The sequence below is a fragment of the Boleophthalmus pectinirostris genome, unplaced genomic scaffold (genome assembly GCF_026225935.1).
Source record: "Boleophthalmus pectinirostris isolate CB_2022bp ecotype Guang Dong unplaced genomic scaffold, ASM2622593v1 HiC_scaffold_19, whole genome shotgun sequence".
Classification (NCBI taxonomy): domain Eukaryota; kingdom Metazoa; phylum Chordata; class Actinopteri; order Gobiiformes; family Gobiidae; genus Boleophthalmus; species Boleophthalmus pectinirostris.
In genome coordinates this window covers 2,404,573-2,429,076 of record NW_026571140.1, presented here as the reverse complement: position 1 = coordinate 2,429,076, position 24,504 = coordinate 2,404,573, and the positions used below count along the sequence as shown (strand labels likewise).

General features: G+C 39.7%; 1 protein-coding gene across 1 annotated transcript in view; it reads right to left on the bottom strand.

The window, feature by feature from the left end:
* The window catches only part of itga11a (integrin, alpha 11a), a 137,795-nt gene that overhangs the window by 26,677 nt on the left and 86,614 nt on the right, over nt 1-24,504 (bottom strand). Inside the window, exons 17-21 of the mRNA XM_020940643.2 lie at nt 12,393-12,532; nt 10,016-10,126; nt 8,055-8,137; nt 2,656-2,866; nt 1,324-1,422 (exon numbers count right to left, since the gene is read on the bottom strand). Of these exons, the coding sequence (XP_020796302.1) occupies nt 1,324-1,422; nt 2,656-2,866; nt 8,055-8,137; nt 10,016-10,126; nt 12,393-12,532 (644 nt within the window). The remainder of the gene's footprint in view (nt 1-1,323; nt 1,423-2,655; nt 2,867-8,054; nt 8,138-10,015; nt 10,127-12,392; nt 12,533-24,504) is intronic.

Here is a 24,504-nt window from a genome sequence, read left to right as displayed (position 1 = left end):
TAGTAGTTTATTTTATCATCTTATTGTTGTTATTTTTATGTATTTGTGCAGCACTTTGAAAACAGTTTGTTTGTGAAATGTGCTATAGAAATAAAGTGGATTGGATTTGGATTTTTTATTTCCTCAACTATACCCTGAGTAATAATGTGTTTACTGAAGCTTTGTGCACATTTGTTTATGTTTTGCAGAAACTTAAAACCGCATGGCTCATTTTCATAAACTATAAGTGGAAAAAAAAAAAAAAAAACAGCTCTCTCCTTGTGCACTGATGTGGTTCAGCTTCTATCAGACTAAAAAATATCGCTCAGTGGAATATGAGTGAAAATTAATAATGAATAATAATGTAAATGAAGAATGAATACATAAGGCACACTGTGGATTTTTCAGAAAATTAATGGATTTTAAGTGCGCCTTATAGTCCGAAAAATATGGTACTCGAGTTTTAAAAACAGTAATCAGTGTTTACCACAGAAAATTGGTTAGAAAAAGTGAGGAGCAGGGTGAGCAGAGATTCTGTACACGGAGAAGAAATATACAAAAAGAAGATTTATCCAAAACCAGTGATTTGTCCCAGTTTTATACAAGAAATGTGCCAGGTGTCCCTATTTTTGACCAATCTGATCCCTGCCAAAAGTAAAAAGAGGCATACATTGTCATTTGTTTAGGTAAACTACAGAAAAGCTGCTTAAAAACAACTGAAACACAAAGAAAATGTGACTATACTGACTCCAATGGGCCGAGTGCAGGACAGTTTTCCTTAATTACACACTCCTGTCACAGTTTAATTCTTACCAGTCACCCCAAACCAGGAGTGTCCCAGTTTTTGTTCACCCAAATCCGTTCACTCTAATAGTGGAGCTTCTGTAAAGTTCACAAATGGACTTGAGAGTGCATTTATCTGGGATTTGATACAAAGTGTTGTAATCTTTATGATGCTTGTGCAAACATGCAGCTCCTCTTCCATGAGAATAACACATGGCCTCACACAGACTGGGATTAATATATGAACAAATTCCACATATGGCCATGATATTAGCGCGGGTATATACTGTGGTCCATCCTGCTCTTGCATTTGGGTCTGTTTTGATCTTAATTCAATATCTGATTCAAATGGTCGAGTTTCCGAAGCAGAGTGTCATGTGTTTTTGATGTGCTTGCTGAGTGTACTGATCATTACCACCTGAGACATGACATATTATGAGCTGAGTGAGGCAGCATGAGTAAAGCAGCATAATGATGCAGTAAAAGTCATGAAAGCGTAGCGTAGCATTAGCTTCTGACATAGTTTCCGTTGAGTATGTATGTACAGAAGTATGCTCTCACCTTAGACTTGGCTCTCATGAAGGGGGCGCTCACGTTGCAGATCCTCTCAGGCCGCAGCTTGTCCTCACGGCTGCACACCATCTTGATGTCAGAGTTGTCCTGCAATAGATTTACAAACATTAACAGTAAATATCCATGTTTACAAAGAGGATTTATGCTGTAGGTTTATAAAAACTGACCTACAACTACTAAAATGAATTCTATGGTACAGGAAGAACATGAAAACTCTACACCAAAAGGCCCAGAATCAAACCCAGGACCTTCTTGCTGTGAGTCAAGAGGACTAACTGCTGCATCACCATGCTTCTTACCTTCACATGCAGCCTGGTGAGGAGACTAGTCTCACAATACTTTTTGACAAAAGTGTCAAGAATCAGATAATAACTGATACTGAAATTAAACAACATTAAAAGTCATATTCACAAGAGAGAATTAAATCTTTAGCATGATCTCAAGCTGTATCAGAACAAGTATAAGAGCACACAGACGAGTCTGAGTCTTAAGGTGCTTTCACACAGTAGTTGGTGCACCAAATGTTCCATCTGAACCAAAAGCGCTTAGTTCAGTTCGTTTTCGTTGGTGTGAAACTGCACTAAATCAAGTGGACTGAGACCTCAAAAGAGGTAATCTTGGTCTGTTTGACTCCACACCAAATGCCAAACTCTGGTGTGTCTCTCTGGTGAGAATACCAACTTAGGTCCAAACCATAGACAGTAGGTTCAAACCAACTATTCCAACATCATGGGAGGACAGGCTCAGACTTCTGAATTGAGCGCACCAGCCCGTCCTGGTCCTCAAGTTCCACTGTCCCAAATTGAGCGCACGCCCCGGGCGTGACAGGGGCCGGGGTTGGGTCCGGAAGCTTGCCCCACAACTGGTGGTCCATAGGTTTGTGAGTCCAAGCTTCTCTGGCCCAGAGACTGGCTTCCGTTTGGAGGGGCTCCGTGGGAAGGCCACCGGGTGAGACAGTGGGTCTTGGCCTCACTTCCAAGAGGTCTGGAATGTGGGAGAGTCTCGGCATCTCTGAGTCACGTGCAGTCAAACCGGTTGTGCGCATGAGCCTTGGATACGTCAATTTTGGTTGGTTTGCAGGTGTGAAAGTGGACCACACAGGAGTCTATATGCTACATAAGAACAATTTTATTGTCTGGTGCGAACCAAATAAATGAACTAGTCGTGTGAAAGCGCCCTCACCTTCACGTACAGACTGGTGAGGTGGTGGTGGTGGTGTGAGTCTTACCTTCACGTGCAGACTGGTGAGGTGGTGGTGGTGGTGTGAGTCTTACCTTCACGTGCAGACTGGTGAGGTGGTGGTGGTGGTGTGAGTCTTACCTTCACGTGCAGACTGGTGAGGTGCAGGTTGGGGCTGTGGCTGATGTTGATTCTGGCTCCATAGGCGTTCTCTCCTTTGTTCTCCAGTCGTACATCCACCACCATCCGCCCTCTCCTCGCCTCCATCACCCGCAGACTGCCCTCTGTGCCAGCCTCTCCCACGTGCCCACAGAACACCCCCTGAGACTGCACCGGCTGGGCACAGAACTGCCTGGGAATAGGACAAGCACACAGGATTAGGACTAGTGCATGGATTATAATGGAGGTCCTTCTGTGCAAATTCATATTTTTCTTATTTAGGTAAAAATGAAGAATGCATACAAAAGGTATGGTGTACTGTTAGATTTATTCAGTGAAGAACTACCTCACACGTGTTGTATTGTATTGTGTGATTTGTGATGATTGTTGCAGTACACATTTCTGTAAGTCTACAGGTCATGACCTGAGTTTGTTTGTTCAGCTCTGAGCATGCGCTCCATGTGTGGCTCATCTGTAATATTCACAACAGGTCGATTCAAGGTATTTCCTGGTATTGCTTTGGCTACAGATATGAGGATACGAGGAAGGGTCTTTGGTTGCAGTCGTCCATGCGTCTGTCTCACTCAGTCCTATGAGGACACATTTTTCCAAAGTAACGACCCAAAACATTCAATATTTTTAACATTTCCAAGAGATGTGCTGTAAAAGCCTGAATACATTTCCTGTCCTGTCCTGAAACTCTGACATAAAGCTGACATAAAAATGAGTGTATAGAGTATACTGTAAGAACAGTATTCCATCTCTATTTCCATCTCAAGGTATGTATCCAGTATAAATAAATATAGCTTTTATTGAGGCCTTTATGAATCATCATCATAAGCTGGTAAAAGTGTGAGTGTAATAATTAGAGTAAAGAATTAAACACTCAGGCACTTACTCACTCACACACAATGTAAATTTGAAATTTGAAAACAGAAAAAGAAGCTGGCTTTAATCCATTTCAATGATTCACAATGAAACATGTGAATTGTTGTTTTACTGTTTCTAGTCCAATAAAAAGCCTGCTGTATGTGCTGCACAGAACCTACACACACCTACTGTGTGTGTGTGTGTCTGTGTGTGTGTGTAATGTGCAGCAATGAGGAGGAGAAATCAAAGATAACATGATGAAGAGCATTGATTTCCACGTGTTGTATCTGTGGGTCTGTCCCAGCGTCTCTGCTCCATGCACACAGCTGCTGTTTGAGGCAGAGACACAGCAGGTGATCGGCCACACTATGTGATTTGCATTGTGGGAAATATACTGGATGGAGTAGAAGAATATGTAGAAGAAAGATCTCACAAGATCATTTTCCTCATGTGTGCACAAACTTGTAGCACTTTTATCTTGTAAGACCCTGTCCCATTCCTCACAGTCTTTGGTTTAAACCCACTCTACATGATCCTGGTGTTTTTATTTTACTATTTTGTCTCTAAATCAAAATATGGACAGAACAGACCAGTCAGGTGCCTTCTTTCCCTGAGTTTGCTCCAGTTAGTCTTTGCATCAGGTTTAAGTTAAGTTAAGTTAAGTTATCAAGTTAAAACTCATTGACTCATTAAGTGAGAAGGGGTGAGTACCTTAAACAACCTCACTTCTGATTGGCTCTTTAAATGTGCACATGGATTTCCACATATGGTCCCTGGTTGCAGATTAGGCACTACAACAGCTCGCCTTGATGGACTTTGATTTGTTTGCAATCAAATGTTATTGGTGACTACTCACACACTCTGCCCCAGTCCACTTCGATTACACAGTGTACGCTCTGTGGGTTTGTCAAATCTTACATTGATCATGGGGATTGGATGACGTATCGTAAGTAGCACCATCAAATTGAAAATGGCTTCCGGATGGGAGTCGAAACGTCTCTGATTTCAAAAACAGATGACGAAACTTTTCTGCACTGTCAGAATTAAATATCACTGCAAACAAACAACAATAGTCTGTACAACTGACCGCAAACGTGCAGAAGGAGGTTTTGTTTAGAGGATCAGGCTGCAAGTTTCCCCTCTGGATATTCTAATTTTTGCATATCTCCAAAACAACAGTTAAAATCTTCGCCATGTTTTGACATATCTCTCATCTCTGTTGAGCGCAGACTAAAGCTCACTGATGTGGCCTCATGCAGGAGACAGCTGCGTACACAGACTGCACAACATCAGCCACAGGATCTGACTCTGGCATTGGACACACATAAAAGACGCTCTGGATTTTAATTTTAAATTTCACTATCTTGACCTATCTATGTCCCCAGATACGAGGTCATTACAAAACATTAAATGTGATTGCCCTGTTATTTATGTTATATCTGCACAGGAGCCTATATAATGCTTCTCAAGATTAATGTCCAATCAGAAAACACAATGACCCTCATAATCCATGTGTCATTCGTTCATTTGTTCTTCAAAATAAAACCAAAAATAAGAAAAACAACAATTTTCTTCATTATTTGTCTCCAAAACCAAAATGAAAAAACGGGTAATGATTTTTTTTTTTTTTTTTTTTTCAGTTTTTGATTTTGTCTTTAAATTAATAAAAAAAAAAATGACAAAAATTTTTCCAATTTTGACCCTTACGGACTGGACCAGGACTGAACCAGGAATGAACTAGGTCTAAAACAGGACTAAACCAGAACCGAACCAGAACTAAACTGGGACTGAGGAGACTTGAGGACAAGTCAAAGATTAGTCCTGGTTTAGTCATGGTTTAGTCATGGTTTAGTCCTGGTTTAGTCCTGGTTTAGACCTGGTTTAGACCTGGTTTAATCCTTCTTCAGTTCTGGTTTAGTCCTTTTTTAGTCTTGGTTCAGTCTGGCATCGCAGTCGCGGAAATGTTTTTTTTTGTTTTTGTTTTTGTTTTTCATTTTGGTTTTGGAAACAAATAATGAAGAAAATTGTTGATTTTTCGTTTTCTTATTTTTGGTTTTCCATCCATCCATCCATCCATTTTCTTCCGCTTATCCAAGGTCGGGTCGCGGTATTTTTGGTTTTATTTTGAAAAAATAACAAATGAATGATACATGGATTCTCACATGACTCTCTCATTTGGGTTGCCAGGTTCAATGCCGAAATCCAGTGTGTTTAAACCTAAAATGTCTCGCTCTGATTGGAATGGACACGCCCTAAACCCCAGCACCTGCACCAATCCTGAATCAGTGCTAGTGCAGCCTCTGCAGCTCAGTGAGGGAATTCTGGAGGTTTTGAGCTTCACATAAATGTGAATACATGTGTCCATATAATGAGAACGAGACAAACTTGTATGTCTCCTTTGTATGTAGGTTAAAATACAAACAACCCAGTTTCTTTGGAGATTGTAGTACTTTTTTAAACCAGTAAGAGTTCAGATTCCTTTAAAGGTAATAAAGCTTGTTATCTTAAGTCCTGTAAGTAAACTTGATGTACAGTATATCATGTATTATCTATCAAATGCACATTAGAAGCTTATCAGATTAAAGCAGGTTCTGTACAAGCTCCATTAGCATCAGTGCGTCTCTGTCTGTGGCTCTGTCAGGGGCACAGCTCAAAGCACACGTCTTTCTTTAAACTATGGTCTCAGGAAAACACTGGAGTCTTTGAACCAGGACTCTCAGAAAACTACAGTTATTATAACAGAGGAAACTCTCTACCAAACTATGAGCTGCCACTTTTCCAGTGTAAACAGAAAGTTATGCACAATGAACTCTGCACATGTACACATTTATATTAGATTTAAAACAACATTTGCATCGTAATGTGCATAATTACTTCAGTGCTATAAGTGTCTCCTTATGTTGGAGAGCTGTTCTACCTCAAGTACTGACTGAAGGCGCTTGATCTGAGATTTATTGTCTTAGAAAAAGAACTAGTTCATTTGAAACAGTTTCAGTGATGCAAAGTTATTCCTCTCTTACCTTATACATTCTGAGGCTAATTACTCACCACGCTGAGTTTATAAACTTTTAAAAGCTTTCAGAGGAGAGGGCTTTAAAGCTACCAACAACTAGTGTGCTAACGCGCACTTCCAGATTCTCTGACAATAACTTACTTAAATTCTGGGGCAACACAAGTTTTACTCAGATACAGGAACATTAAAGGATATTATGCAAAATCTACTTTTTGAGTATTTTAACATTATTCTCTCATTAAAAACCTGCCTGAGAGGTTTAGAAAAAAGAGGTTTTAGAAAAAGGTCATCCGTGCATGTTTGAGTAATTTAGTGATCTCTCCCAGGCCCTATTCAAACCTTCCTTACAGTTAGGTGAAATATTCTGTCCAATGCTCACAAGTCTACATCCCCCATGCTCCCACCCGACAGTCCTCCATAAATACACAAAAGTGAAATATGAAACTGTACACAGCAACAAATGGTGATCTAAAAATGTGATGTGTGAGCAGTTAATAGAGCCAGACTGGCACCAACTAGTGCCTCTGCTCAAATTCATTTCTCTCCAGTGACTAGGTCAGGAATCAGATTACACTCGACGGTTTGCAAGAACCCCGTAAATTGTAGACCGCACACTCGTCGCGTCGAACAGCACAACAGTAAACAAAGCGTCGAGATGGATGTAGATGAAGACAGACATTCTGTGTTCCCAGATCCCTATGGGATTTGGTGCATTACATATGTCACGACCAAATAGCAGCGACTGGTTAAATTAAAAAAGTGCACTCCTACCGTCGAGTGAACGAATCCTAATGCTGCGAGGTCAGACGGTTTCCACAGGCTACTTAATTTAAGTTAAAAAATAATACACCGTAGAAGTAAAATATCCTGATAATAAAGTTAATAAATCTGTATTACACAGGTTGTCATCAGAGTGGCACAGGTGGTGTTTTTACTATCTCAGATATTTTTTAGGCTTATTTCCAAAGGTTTTGGATTTCACTGTTTTTGTCTTCATGTATTTTTTATCAGGTGAAATAGAAAAGGACTCTGCTTTACACCATTCCAGCAGCAGCATTTTCCACGTAAATCTGAATAAAACTCAGCTTTCATTTTTTTCGGAGAATTCAGGATAGAAATACCTTGAGCTCAAAAGATTAATAGTGTTACTAATAGCTCCAACATTTTTACTCCACTGTTTTTTTTTATTGCATTTATATGCTAATTAGAAGTGCCTTTTTGAAGAGTTTTATTATTTCACTCGTTAAGGAGCATTGGTTCTAGGGTTGTCAAATAACCTACTCGAATACTATGTTCTCTCCCATACTACTACTACTATTACACCTACTAGGCTACTACATACTACTACAACAGTATATACTAGTAAATGTGTCAACCTTCTTCTTAGTACTAGTATTTGCTGGTTAGTTGGTTCTGTGTACAGTAGTACTTGGTGGTGGTGTGTGGTACAGGTTGGTTCTGTGTACAGTAGTACTTGGTGGTACTGTGTAGTACTTACTTGGGAGTCATGAGGTCGGTCATACTCTGCAGAAACAGGTCTGGGATACAGTCGTCCTCGTCACAGCCGTTCCAGAAGGGCAGCTGCAGCACGACACGCAAATATATATTACAATATTGGTCCTCTCCCATACTACTGCTACTAATACTACTAATATTTACCTCCGCCAAGGAGGTTATGTTTTTGCCGGCGTTTGTCTGTTTGTTTGTTTGTTTGTTTGTCTGTTAGCAACATAACTCAAAAAGTTATGGACCGATTTTGATGAAATTTTCAGGATTTGTTGGAAATGTGAAAAGGAAGAACTGATTTCATTTTGGGGGTGATCCGGAAGAAATCCTGGATTCTGGATCACTTTGAAATTTTAGTGAACACTGTGGTAAATGGGGCCAAAAATTTTGTTTCTCAATATCTGGGTTAATTATTGACCAAACCCCATGAAATTTGACTCAGGGATGGACAATGGGATCCTCTTTCATATTCCAAATTGAAAGATACGAGACAAATATTTATGGAAAACACAATTAATATGAGGGGGACTGTAGTCCTTGGCGGAGGTCTGCGCTCTCTGAGTGCTTTTCGAGTACTACTACTACTACTACTACTACTACTACTACTAATAGTGCTACCACAGTGACTTCTACTACTGCTACACCATAAATAACAATATTACTCTCACAGTGACTACTGCTATTTACAAACAAATACTACTACTAGCACTTATCTTACTAATACTGCACCTTAACCCACTAGTACTACTAACTACTATTACATCTACTAGTGCTACACTTACACCTACTACAGCCTCCTCTAGAACAACACTAACCTTTACTACTACCACAGCTGCTAATTCTACTTCTAATGCTACTATCACACCTACTAGTACAACACTTACACATACTACCAGCTCCTGCTACTACTACTACTACTACTGCTACTAATATCAAAGTGACATCGACTACTGCTACACCAGCAATAACTATAATATCACTTTTACAGCGACTAATGCTAACTACTACTACTACTACTAGTACCACTAGTACTATTACAGCAAAGACTGATATTACACCAACTATTTAACCTACAACTAATGCACTACTACTACTACTACTACTACTGTACTCCTGCTGTGTCTTCTGACCTCAATGTATGTGACTACTACTACTACTACTACTACTACCACTACTACTACTACTACTACTACTACTACTACTGTGTCCTGTAACCTCAGTGCATGTAACTATTACTGTGTACTAGTACTACAACTACTACTACTACTACTACTACTACTACTACTACTACTACTACTACTACTACTACTATTACTACTGTTACTACTCCTGTATATTCTGACCTCAGTGCGTGTAACTATTACCGTGTATTACTACTATGACTACTACTACTCCTACTGTGTCCTCTGACCTCAGTGAGTGTGACTATTAGTATGTACAGCTACTATGACTACTACTACGACTACTCCTACTACTCCTACTGTGTCCTTTAACCTCAATAGTGTGTATTGATACAGTGTCCTGTGACTTCTGGGCGTGTAACCATTACTGCATACTGCTACTTTAGTGTGTACTGGTGCAGTGTGGGGTGACCTCGGTGCGTGTGACTAGTACTGTGTACTCCTAGTGTGTACTGGTGCAGTGTGGGGTGACCTCGGTGTGTGTGACTAGTACTGTGTACTCCTAGTGTGTACTGGTGCAGTGTGGGGTGACCTCGGTGTGTGTGACTAGTACTGTGTACTCCTAGTGTGTAGTGGTGCAGTGTGGGGTGACCTCGGTGCGTGTGACTAGTACTGTGTACTACTAGTGTGTACTGGTGCAGTGTGGGGTGACCTCGGTGTGTGTGACTAGTACTGTGTACTCCTAGTGTGTACTGGTGCAGTGTGGGGTGACCTCGGTGCGTGTGACTAGTACTGTGTACTACTAGTGTGTAGTGGTGCAGTGTGGGGTGACCTCGGTGCGTGTGAGCGTGGGCCAGGCGTCGTCCAGCACAGGGGCGTCCTCAGGTCTCTGCAGTCCCACCTGCACAGTGAAGACGATGGGTCTGGTGTAGTCTGTGGTCTCCTGGAGGACAGTACACAGTTACACTTAATACAAACACACAATCTGTGGCACTCACAACACCAACGAAACACTCCATCAGCCTGAACATTTAGGCTGAGCTCTCCTCTCAAACTCAAAACACTCTGTTCCAACTTATGATGTCATGAGGTAACACAGGAAGTGCTCCAGAGTGTCTTCAAAATCCACACACTTTCACTAGAATCATTCGGATGATTTCAGCTCTGGAATTGCCAAATCTCATCTGACCTAAAGGTAAAAGGAGCTGTTAACTTGAAAACCACCACTACATGACATCACAAGGAGGAACAGAGCATTCTGAGTTTTGGAGATGAAGACAGACTAATAATTTACTCAAAAATATGTGAATGAAATAAAACACAAGTCCAGGTCTGTTTTTGAGGAGAGAACAACATTCTAACATGGATTGAAGCTCACAAGAATCTATTTTGTGTAATATAGGATTAAAACGTTACGGATGTGGTGATTTACATTCATACGTCATACATAATTGTAAACTGTAATTCTTTTGTTCCCTCAAACTGCCCAGACGTTACCTGATAATTCTACCTGTGGAGCTGAACTATTATTCTTCTGTTTTACTGCTCTGTGTGCTTAAACTGCCCCTCTGGGACAAATAAAGTGATATTGATGGATTGATACAACATTCTCCTCATATTCTGCAGAGAAAGTCAGTCTGGCACTGCTCATAAAAATACTATTTGAATGTATTTTAGAGGTGGAACCAGCACAACGGAAAATGATGCATCCACATCCTCCAGTCTGAATGTGGTTTGGGGAATTCTGATGCCAGATATGTCCCCTCGGAAGGATTATGTTTTGTCTGGTACTTTTGTTTTAAAATTATTCACATATTACTCACATATTTTTGTTCCTGAATACTTTCTGTACTCCCACAAAGTTTGAGATTTTTTGTAACATTCATTTTGTTTTAGTTAAATGTATTTTCATTTATTTTAGGCAGACAATTTTGGGGAAAAAGTAACTAATAACTAAAATAACTATGTTATATATTAATATGTAACATATTTATAATATGTGATAAATATTACATTGTAAGTGTTTGTCTTTTGTTTTCTGGGTACACTGTTCATTTAATAACCTGTCACCCTTGGGTGCTTGACACGCCCTATTTACAATGGGCACATAGAGCTCTTCCTCTGTTTGCCTGATGAAGGCCGAGTGCTGAAACGTGGCTGATGTCCTAATTAAATTCATAATTTGCATGTACCATTAGTTCTTTTGAATTTCATTAAAGAATGAAAAACAGTAAAATGGGGAAAAGGTTTGTCAAAAAAACAGTCATTGTGCATATTTCAATTTTGATATTTTATTCTCTCTGGTTCTGCCGCTCTGCTTCCTAGTGCATATTTTTCAGTTTTTGGAAGCATCAGTCTGTATGTCTGTATGTTATAGGTCATGGCTGCCATCCAAATCCATGCTAAATACATCACAGAGTTGTTTGGAGCAGGAAAGAAACATGTGGAAAGTTCTGCCACACTGAAGCAAAATGGAATTAAGATGTGCTCAGAAATGAGCATTCGAGGATTTTGTGAAAAACACCAAACCTAATGGTCTTATTTTGTGGACAAACATCGTATTCTTTTAAAGCGACGAGTTTACTTTCATGTCTTAGAAAGTCATTGTTGAACTCCATGACAACAAACAGATAGCAGCAATAAACTCTCCTTTGTTCAATAGGCACAAAGACTGCTTTTTGATCGGTGTAATTTGAAATACTGTAAACTTTAAATTAAACATTGTAAATAGAGGTTGAAACAACAATAATGAAATAACAAACTGTTTTCCCATTTTATTGTTTTTCGTTCTTAATTGAAATTCAAAAGAACAAATGGTACTTGGACCAACTGTGTGTGGGATTCTTCTCTGTTCCTGTTTTTGGGCTGCTCCCTCTTCTCCAACACACCATTTCAAGGAACTAATGTGCAAAGTTCTCATTCTTTTATATCGCTGGGAAAAGAAAAGATACACATTTCATTTCATCTATACAAGCCACGACCTAAATATCTCAGAATTACCCAGAACACACATGTAAATATACACCATAATTGTAACAACATGTTGTGAGTTAAAAACAGAGCCTCCGGTGGTGTGTTTGATTCAGTGTAAATGTACCAGAGGAATTCTAACCCTACACAACAGTACAATAATATACAGTAGAATGTGAAGGCTCCAGATTAGCCCTGTAGTTCTCTCAGAGCTCCAGACGGTGTTGAGAGTGACGCACCATGACGTGGAAGTAGATGTGTTGGCAGAAGTCCTCTCCGGGCAGCAGGCTCAGGTTCTGGGGCAGGGCCTGGGCGGGGTTGTCCAGGACAGCTCTGGGGTTGAACCGCCGCTCCACGATCGACACGTTGTATTTGATGTCTGTGGAGACAAACTATGATATAAAAAAAATGTGCAAACTTCTTTTCGTTACAGACGTGCAGTTGACCAGCAGAATAATAAGCCGACCAAAAAGAGTTAAAAGTCAAGGAAATGTGAATAAATAAAGCATGTAAGTCTAGAATTGCAACAGTGGTGTGTTGGATTTCTGTAGCACCTTCAAGACACCCAAAGTGCTTTACAGTGCATTATTCATTCACCCCACTCAGCCCACCTCGACCAACACTCACACACCACATTCACACTTGACAATGGGGGTGGAGTGTCTTGCATAAGGGCACAATGACAGTTTCCACCAGAACCACTATCGCCTCACTATGACACCTTGTACTCTCAGAGGTCTCCCATCCAAGTACAAACCAGGCCCGGCCTAGTTCAGCTTCTCATACAGATAAGCAAGTAGTATAGTTCATCAAAGTAGTATGGTTCCTCAAAGTAGTATGGTTCCTCAAAGTAGTATGGTTCCTCAAAGTAGTATGGTTCCTCAAAAGCTGTTTTCAGGCCGGTCAGAACGGTGCTGGTGTCGGTTCCCGCACCAGTTCCACTGGGAACCAAAGTGCTCACTGGTGAACGACCCGCGTTCATACTATTTATGGGAGCCCATGACGCGTCATCGTCAGAGGGTGTGGATTTACCACCAAATAAAAACAAGGCCATATGAAAATGGATGTCACAGAGAGGAAAATAACAATCATGGATTTCATCATCAACACCAGCATTTGGACTTATACAAGTCATTCTTTATGTGCACCAAGCTCTGCAACAACATCAATCTGCTGTGGAGAAGACGGCACCGACGCCGAATACAAAGATGTAATCTTATCAGGCAAACACAGATACATGCAAAACAAACAGTATGTAATAGTTTTTGTAGACTTAAACTTTTAATTTAATACATGATAGCTTCAATTGCTCTTTATTTTAACGTGTGTGACCCGGATAAACGTGCTGATGTCTTCTGTGTCGTCACAGTTCGCTTAGAAAAAACAAGTTTTAACTTGGTTCCGTTGGGAACCAACTTTTCGGTTCACGAATACTCTGATTTCTGGCGTGAACATGTGAGTTGGTTCAAGATTAGGTGCACAGTTGTCTGTCGGTCTGAAAACGCCTAAAGTAGTATGGTTCCTCAAAGTCGTATACTTCCTCAAAGTAGTACGGTTCTTCAAAATGTTACTAAAGTAAAAGTTTGTAGAAAAAAGTAAAGTAAACTGTAGTCCGGTCTTGGTCTCAGACTTGACTGCGTTTGGACTCAGTCTTGTCTCGATCTTGAAGGTGCCTGGACTCGGTTTTGTCTCGATCTCGAGGTCAGACACTCACTCACTCTGTAAAATACAACTAAATGTCAGAAATTTCAAAGATGGTCTCAATTTAGTCTTGATAGTCCATGGTCTTGGTCTCGGCCTTTAAAAGTCTCGGTCTTGTCTCTGTCTTAACACTCAGAGGTCTTGGTCTTGTGCTGGTCTCGGGACCCTGTGGTCTCGGACAGGTCTTGGTCTCGGTTAGTGCGGTCTTGACTAGAACATTAAACTGTTTAAGACATTTTAAATAAAATGGCACATTTCTCTCACCATATTTTTACTCCCACTTTAGAAAATGTACATTGTAACAGTACTCTTACTTGATTAAACATTTTGGATGCTCTTTCCACTGTTTACAAGTTTACAAGTTGATACCATTAAATAATTTGAAGACTTTAGCCACAGAATCTCATTATTAATTGCTTTTTATTGGATTTAGAGTTTACAATTGTAAATCAGATGTTATGTCCAAATAGTACTTTACTTGACTATTAATAGCAGTATAGTATTTTCTGAAAATATGCTACCTTTTTACTCTAACATGAGTCATTATTTGGATACAGTACTTTTTACTTCTACCTAAGATTGTAAAAAGTATGACTTAATACTTGTATCAGATCTAGATGCTGATCTGAGCAGGTCCTATTCACAGGACAGAAATGAACCTTTACTGAAGTTTAGTCTGATCTAGTACTAGTATACTCCCACGGACCACTATGGAACCTACCTGGACCACTGACAGATTACACAGATATAAGACCACAAGGGAATATAAAAGAAAGTACCAGTAATATGATTTAATGTTGAAAATCACTATTGCCTACATGAAGAGTTTTTTTTATTATTAATTTTCAGTATTAGTATCATGACAAGACTATTTTGTCATTGGGTTACTCTTCTTAAGGACCATATTGGGAGCTTTATCCACCTCTCCGTACTACAGCAAATATCCAACACAACCACATAGAGAGCTGTAATGCAGACAACAGACCAATGAGCTTTCACATCCTGACATTTCCTCCTGGCCCCTCCCCCTGTGCACTGTTAGGCTTGTGTTTGGCTACAGTTTTGTCTCTCTGGTCTATGACATCAGTGTAGAAGCAGCACTGTGCACCACACTGTCAGCTCTGCTCTGACATATGACGACTGAGCACGGCGCACCATTCCACTGGATTCCAGAGGCTGCGGTCGCACTAAAGACTCATTTCCCGGCCACACTGTTTGGATTTCCAGCCCGGGCTCTGATGCTGGAGGCGCAGGGACCAGGAGCAGGCCTGTAAACTCAACATGGCCGCAGTGTTTAATCAGCACAGCTCTGAGGGCCCCAGCATTATATCACCACCACACACGGCCCCCTGAGAGACACGCATGTAAGAGGAACACATATGATGCCAAATGAAGCTTTTAAAGTGGAACAAAACACTAACTCCACTTTTTCAACACTAAACTGCTCCTAACCATTTTTGGCAACATTAGAGCAAATTATATACATTTGTTCACCTTGCCAGCAACATGAAATGTTGCAATTTCTGTGAGTATTTTGTGAGTATTTACAGTCTGACCAATCACAGAGCAGCTCTGTGGTTTAGACAGAGGCCAGTGGTGATCAAAACAAAACAAACATGATGACGCCGACCAACATACTCAATACTGACTATTTAGTTTGTGGAAAACATGCAGAGGGAAGCGCTTTGTGCAAGAATTTTTGCCCTTTTGAGGCTTCGGCCAGTGAATGTGAAGTATTAGTTTGAACAATCCGATCATTGTTTCTTCTTCCATGAGTAGAAGTGACCTTCAGTGGTCACTGTGACTCCCAGTAATTAGAGTCATCATGATAGACTGATGATAGACTGATGAAAGACTGATGAAAGACTGCCCTGATTACAGTTGGAGATTGACGTGTGGATACCTGTTAGTGGGCCTGTAACAATAATCAATAAATCATTTAATCTCATGATATTTTTTAATGAGCTTTCTGGCTGTGATAAATTCAGCATTTGCATGCTTGTTTGTTTTCCTCATCTCTCTCTCTACCAAAGAGGCTGAATGTCAGAAGGCTTCTGTCACTCTCTGACTCCTCTCGTTTCCTTACCATAATGACACTTAAATGAACATATCAGTAAAGACCATGGCATAGCCTGTATAGAACATGGATCTATGCTATAGACAGATTATTTGTCCATCAACACAGCGGATGCACACGCAGTCTGAGAACAGAAAGCACCGCGGTCTATGTGAGTTACATGAAGCTGCAACAGCAGCTAGTGTCGCCGACAGAGCACCAGAACAGTTCATCACCATGTGACACAATAAGTCACGATGCCAAATCAACACTAGTGAGTGGAGTGAAAAATCCCTCCGCCGTCCAGGTAGAATCCATAGCAAAGGAGAAATTCAATTTATCAACTGGACAAAAGTTTATTTGTCTTCTTCCGAAACAGTGCGGATGAGCTGCGAAACGTATTCGACCAAATAAACTTCTGTCCAGTTGACAAACTGAATTTCTCCTTTGCCACTGGTGAGTGGGACTCGTCTCAATGGCTCACATGTGTCAAATGCAGTGAGCGTACAAACGACGGGAAGAAATGGCTCAAACCCCAGTTGCTGACAAACATCTCTACCCCATCAACACAACGTGCCCCCGAGAGAGCCTGAAATCCACTGAAATCCCACAAGACTCAGATGCAATACCAGACAGGACAGAGACTCCTCACAGAGAAACAGGATCATAATACGGTTAATACGAACACTTCAACACCAACATGACGAGGCAACAGTAGCAGCTACAGAGAGAAGAGCCACTATATTTCAATGTAAGTCAACGACTAAAATCACTGTTAAGGGCCATTTTGTTGCAGAGACTTAATAATTCATTTATTTATTGTTTTCAAGTACATTTTTTGTTAGCAAGTCCTCACTGTGAGCCAGACTACATTAAGCTTATGTTAACAAGTCTGTTTTATTTCGGCCTATTGTTTTTGGTTGTCTTGCACTTCCTGTGTTAAAGGGTGTATTTGCATTTTTATTCCATTGTCCAGTATATTAGTTGAAAATGGTCTGAAAATGTCAGTATTATCGTTTATCGCAATCATTTCTTAATCAATTAATTGTCCAACAAAATCTGTTATCATTACAGGCCTACCTGTTGGACCAATCACATTGTTCCTTATACTTCCAACCCCACCCCGGCCCCGCCTCACTCTCCCCTTTAGTCCTCCAGACCCCGACCCTCCATCCCCTTTAGTCCTCCAGGTGCTGCCCACTTTAGCAGCTCTATTTGAAATGTGATTGTGGGCGGAGTTATTGGTATCAAATGTCAAGCTTTAAACCCTGCTGCAACATTGGAACCCAGAAGTCTTTATTCCAAGCAAACTGGTTTCAGTAATCGTCTGTAAAACATCCTTTATCTCTGAGTTTCAGTAAATATGCGGTTTTAAATTTTCCAGGATTGTTGCGTCACAAGTATAAGCCCTGTGCAGTTATTAAATCCATAAATCATCACCAGACTCGTTCAAAGCATTCCTGACGCCAAACTGAGTTACAACTGAAACTGCAGAGCATGTTCATTATTGGCTATGATTAGTTCTTTTTCCCCAATGGTAGTTCCCTCTGCTGCCAGTAGATGGAGACACCAGATTTCAGTATGGAGAGCACCCAAACTGAAAAATAATGGTAAGTTCTAAAACCTTAGAATACTCAGTTACATTTACTTGAATAACTTTTTAAAGAAATTGTACTTTTTAGACTAGTTTTGTAACAGTACACTTTTACTCCTGCTTGAGTAATATTTTTATTGAAGTAACAGTACTCTTACTTGAATAAAACTTGTGGCTCCTCTTCCCAAAGTGAGGAAGTCTAAAGTGACAAAAGTTTTATGTGACAATATGAAATGATTTGAACATTTGTGTTTTTATAAATGAGACGTTATGTCCAGACAGTTACTCTTTAAGTTACTTTTGCTTGAGTGGTCATTTTCACAAATACTTTTTTATTTTTACATCTTACATGAATCATTTCTTGGACCACCACTTTGTACTTCTACTTGAGATATATTATTTTGAAGTAATGTTGATGAGTAAATGTTTTAGCTACTCTACCACCTCTGCTCAAGTTTGTTAAAATACAAATAACAAATAATAATGCATAATATGTATTCTTTAAAGATGCATTATGTAACTTTTCAGGTGGTGGCGCTGCTACCTGCTTGTGTCCATGGAGATGATATGCCTGGAATGTTCCACAGTATGGCATTAAACTCCTCTAGCTCCATTCTAAAGTAGCACAAATGAAGTAACTGAAAGAGCTGTGCAGTTAAGAATGTTCACCCTCGTATGACCTTTGACCCCTCGCACAATAAAAGGTCCAATGTTTTTGCATAATGACCCTTATGTTACACCATAAAACATGTGTGTGCCCCTGACCTCTGCGGCGGTCAGACTGAGAATGGTCAATTCAAGGGTCACTATTTTTCAAGACCATCCTAAAATCACACAGAACCAACCAAAATACCTCAATCTCCCAGTGTGTCAGCAGTTTGGAGGTGCTGTTTGCAGAAAAAAACAATAACAATAATGTCTGGAGTTGGACTGTCAAAAGTATCAGTATTAAAACAGATACTAATTGATGCTAATATGAATATCAACACTAGATACTCATTTGGGCAGGTATCGATATTAAAAAAGTAGAAGAGCACAGACTAGTGTACACACATGGACACTATGAACCTACTGCACCACTGAGGATCACACACATATAAGACACATGAGAATAGAAAAGAAAATACTGCCATTTAATGTTTCAAATCACTTTCTATTGTTTATCTCAGGGGTGGGCTTTTTTTTTTCTGTGGGGCCACATGAGAAACAGAAAATACTTTGGAGGCCAAAATGCTTAACTCACTTCTGCAGAATATGAATAGTATTTCTTTATAAAAGCTGTAAATATCATTGTTCTGACGAGCTGCTCAGACTGGGAAGAGTTTATGTTCTGACGAAGCAATAAAAAAGCGAAGTTGCTGAACAAAAAATGTCATTTAGAAAATAAACACCTCTAAAATAAAAGCAGGAGTCCATGCAGGAGGTCAAATTATAAAATAGGTTTATTTTTTAATTCCAAATGAGCTTAAATGGACAGAGTCAACCAAAGGGTTGTATGTGGTCCAGGAGCTGGACAGTGCCCAGGTCTGGTTTAAATAAAGAGTGTTTTGTATTATCTTTGTGGTATTGGAATCAGTATTGAGTATCACGTCTGTTCCTTAGTATCACAAATTATTTTTTTAATTTCATTTTAGCTTTTTGTAACAGTGCAGAGGAAATTACAGCCTCATAACTTTGAGCCAGTGTTAGTTCTGTATGAATCACTCTTGAGCAGAATCACATTACACTAGATTTCAACACCAGGGCTTTATGTCACATTTACCACCACAAATGTGCGGCTGCACTGAGGACTGAAGCAGTGCACATGATATAAGAGCTGTTAGCACGAGAGCTGACATGCATCTTAGTGAAGATTACAGGCGCTGAAATGATCCAAATGAGAAGGCTACATCCTGGATTACCACCTCATGACATCATAATGTGGAAGGTGTTTGGAGCTGTGAAAAGGGAGATGGACTAAATCTTTACAGTTATTCTTGTGTGAATGAAATAAATAATGAAATCACGGGTTGGCCACTTTCAATCCTGAAATCCAGTGGGTTTAATCCTAAAAGTCCTCTCTCTGATCTGAATGTTCACTCCCTAAAGCCCAGCACCTGCACCTGTCATGAGTCAGTGCTAGTGCAGCCCGTCCATTGAGGCCGAGGCACTGGAAATGCATGTTCACTTGTTCATTGTAATACTTTTTTTAAACTGTAAGAGCACCAGATACATACAGTGCATCTGCTGTGAAGTTATAGTGTATTCTTTTGTATCCTGCTTGTATATTTATGTAAAACCGTCGTGCAGGAGCAAGCATGATGTAGGCTTGTACACAGACAAAACTGGAGGGTTAAAAGTTCAGGCAAGGGTAAAATATTTTTGAGTTGTTTATTTTAACTATTTAAAAGTTAAATGGGGGTTGGAGTTGAGGTTATTTGCCAGAGTTGATGTGGTTGAAATGAATTCAATTAGTGTTAATTTGGCACCTCCACCCACCACTTCAAACTCCCGCGAGAGAAGACCACTTTGAACCAGTTTTGTACATAATTTCATCATTAAATTAACTCAAATAAACTGTAAAAATAAACACTTCTGCATGTTGTTAAGATAAATCAGGATAACTCTACAAACTGTTATCCATTTACTCTCAAAATGTTAATATAACTCTGGATTTCAGGGTTAAACAGGAACTTTGGTCCAGAGTTACTTAATTAACATTTCCAAAAAGGTTGAATTAACAAATTAAGAGATTGGATTTATATAAACCCTAGGCAAATTGACTCTCACAGAATCAATTTTAACATTCCACTTTTTGCTCTGTAGGCTTACTCTTGTAAAGGCTTGCACTGCTAAGGAAGATTTGTAATAGGAGAAATCACTAGATTATTCATCATGCATGGGTGACCTCTACAATTAGAGATGTCCCGATCACATTTTTTTGCCCCCGAGTCCGAGTCCTTTGATTTTGAGTATCTGCCGACACCGAGTCCTGATCCGATACTTCTATAAAAAATATGAAATGAACTAAGAGCAAATAAGATCCAGGATGTTTGCGGGATCAGACTGTGTTGATTTCAATGTGGTGTATTTGGACTGAACTTGTGAAAAATCAAATGTCCAAAACTTTCATTTTATTCACTTTTCTAACCATGAACCATCATTGTTGAAAATCTTGACTTTTATCACAGTCTGGTCTTGGAATGTGTAACTTAGTAAACTTAATGAACTGGACAAAACAGGAAGCAGACCAGAATCAGATCAGACCTGAGACTCTGCCCAATCTACACTTTGTACATTTGATATTATATTGAAGTCTGTGCATAATGTTTTAAACATTTAGGCTCATCTATGAAATCCAAATAATACAAAATCTTACCAAATAAAAACGAGATGACAGAAGCTCCACAGTCTCTCTCCCCCGGCCGCCCCCACTCACCCACAACACCACCGCCACATCCACAAACCCACAGCGAGTGCACCGCAGCATCGCTCCCACCGCTCAATAGACGCTTCATGCCGCTGTTCCCACCCTCTTCGCCAAAAGCAACAACTCCGCTGTGCAACATGCAAACAAACAGCTCCGTGCGATGACGCCATCGGCCGCACAGGTGTGAACACGAGCCACAGAACCACAGGTAACAGCGCCCGAGCACGACACGCCCCAAAAGTCCCAGAGCGAGTGCTCCTCTAGTACAACAGGCACTGGGACAGACAGTCGCGCTGACTGGACGTCCCTGAGCAAATCCCACACCTCAGTTTACAAAAAAAAAAACATCAACTGTTGTGTGCCATGTGTCCTGTGTGTTATATACGTATATTATTTATCCGATACCTGATCAGACCATAACGGCCGAGCCTGGATCGAATCCACAGTCACGTGATTGGCGCCGATTTCTGATCACATGATCAGATCAGGACAACCCTATCTACAACCTCGTCAGGCAAGTTTAAATGAGGTAATGACATTATAACATGGTAGAAAGCGCCAAAAAAATTATGTTTTAGTGAAATTGAAATTGGTTATAGGACATTTCACTTTAAAGCAACGATTTTTGTTTCATCAGAAGTACATTTCTTTTTGCAGTCCAAACTAGAGTCTAGATATGATTCCACTGACATCAAAAGACTTGTTAAAAAGTTCTGAGCGGTCCACAAACACAGAGCAGTGGTGTTACCCTTTAATGTTTTCCCCCATGTATTTGAGCAAAATTAGTCGTGCTCCCGTTTTAGTGTCTAATGCTCGTTGTTGTTAACTTTACCGTGACGCCAAAACATTCTGGCCTCTGAAAATTGAGGAAAGCACTTATAACCTCATTGTGGTGAATCATTAGGATGCTCAGAATGCGTAAGGTAAGTGAGGAATAACTCTGGACCACTGCAAACCATTTCAAATGAGCTCGTTCTGTTTTCCACGTTTTTAAAGGCAGCACAAATCAAGTGCAGCTCCTTTAATATCAGCTCTAAACAGTGAAAACAGATTTAGCTCAAATGAAATGACTGTAAATCAGACATGAAACAGCGTCTCTTACACCACAAACCTCAGCCTCCCTGCACATCTGCCCTGGATTACAGCCTAGACGCGACAGTAACGCTAACCCGATAAACATGTGTCTCTGTGAGGAGGACGAGGAGGACGAGGAGGAAGACCACAGGAGACAAGATAACTCTTCGTCTCTATCTGCTGTTTGGGCCGAGAGGTGGAGGTCAGGAGGTTAACTCAGACCTCCACACCTCTGCAGCTCTCTAGAACAAGAGCCTGCTCACATCTGCTGCTCAGACTCTCTGCTCCAGTGAACTCACTTTATTCTAGAAGTCAGAAGTGACCAGCATCATTTGGGTTGAATTATTTTGTATGAGAGATCGGATCCTCACAGCCAATAAGTTCAATACAGACGATAAAGCCTACTTTAAAGTCTCAGAGAGTCAGTGCAGAGTCACTGTTGGTTACATGAACACTGAACGTTTTACACAAATGAACCGACTTTATGTCATATTTAAGATGCTAAATGTTTCCCAAATTCTCAGACGTGGGTGGAGTAGCCAACTACTTAAAAATAATAAAATCATGTTAGAAGTACAAATTACAAGTATGAGTAAAAAAGTATTGGTAACATTTTATAATAACTTCACCTTATTTAGCCTTAATAAAGCATGAACAAAGACTTAATTAATAATGATTCACGCATAGTAACTACTTAATTACTACCTGAATTAGCACTTAACTTGCACTTAATTTGCCTGTGCTGTAAATAGTAACTCATAAGTATTTCTTTCTTAATTACTCATGAACTAACCATTTTCATGTTTACAAATGTATATTTAAATACACATTTGAGCATTTATTAATGATTAGTAAGCCATGAGAGAATGATTTACTAATAATGCAATGCAATGATCATTCAGGCAGCTGTTATCTGTTAGTTAAGTCTTTCTGAGAGCTTTTCTAAAGTGAAGACTAACTATGCTTTATTAAACATTTCATAAGGTTGGTCAAATTCCAGAGAAACAATAATGCATTATTAGTAAATCATTCTTTCATGGCTTAATAATCATTAATAAATGCTAAAATGTGTACTTAAATATACATTTACAAATGCACACACAAATGGATAGTTCATGAGTAATTAAGTAAGAAATACTTATGAGTAACTATTTACAGCACAGGTGAATTAAGTGCAAGTTCAGTGCACTTACTAAGTTACTAAGCATGAATCATTATAAATTAAGTCTTTGTTCATGTTTTATTAAGGCTAAATAAGGTGTAGTTATTATAAAGTGTTACCAAAGTATTTTGTGAAAACTGCTACTAAAGAAAGAGTCACATTGTGCCATTTGATCTATAATTTAAAGTGAATATAATTTAACAATGAGAACAATCTGGTATTTTCAAAGGACAGATGCAAAAATGAGACAAACTAAATCAGATCTGAAGGAGCTGCAAGAAACACACATGTTCAAATCATTCCAGATTGTCATTGTCAGAGTTTCATATATTAGAATTACTGACAGTGGAAAAGGAACCACGTTTACTCGAGTAGGAATACGGTTACTTCAATAAAAACATTATTAAGTTAGCAGAAAAAATATTCTATGAAAAAAAAGTGACTTAAGTAAATATAATGGACTAATACCAGTGTTGGGGAAGAACAGATTACATGTAATCAGAGTTACGTAATCAGAGTACAAATTATGAGTAACTGTATTCAGTTACAGTTACTGTTTCAGTGAGTGATAATTGGATTACAGTTACTTTGTTGAAATAAATCGATTACACGGCGGTATTTTCCTGTTTTCATATTTCAGGCTACATCCTTTTTTTTTTTTTTCTTTTTTTTTCTTTCCGGTAATTCCACTCATTGCCGGACACTAAACCAGGTCTAAACCAGGTCCAAACCAAGACTAAATCAGGTCTAAACCAGGTCCAAACCGAGACTAAATCAGGTCTAAACCAGGTCCAAACCGAGACTAAATCAGGTCTAAACCAGGTCCAAACCAAGACTAAATCAGGTCTAAACCAGGTCCAAACCAAGACTAAACCAGGTCTAAACCAGGTCCAAACCAAGACTAAATCAGGTCTAAACCAGGTCCAAACCAAGACTAAATCAGGTCTAAACCAGGTCCAAACCAAGACTAAACCAGGTCTAAACCAGGTCCAAACCAAGACTAAACCAGGTCTGAACCAGGTCCAAACCAAGACTAAACCAGGTCTGAACCAGGTCCAAACCAAGACTAAACCAGGTCTAAACTAGGTCCAAACCAAGACTAAACCAGGTCTAAACCAGGTCTAAACCAAGACTAAACCAGGTCTAAACCAAGACTAAACCAGGTCTAAACCAGGTCTAAACTAGGTCCAAACCAAGACTAAACCAGGTCTAAACCAAGACTAAACCAGGTCTAAACCAGGTCTAAACTAGGTCTAAACCAAGACTAAACCAGGTGTAAAACCAGGTCTAAACTAGGTCCAAACCAAGACTAAACCAGGTCTAAACCAGGTCTAAACCAGGTCTAAACCAGGTCT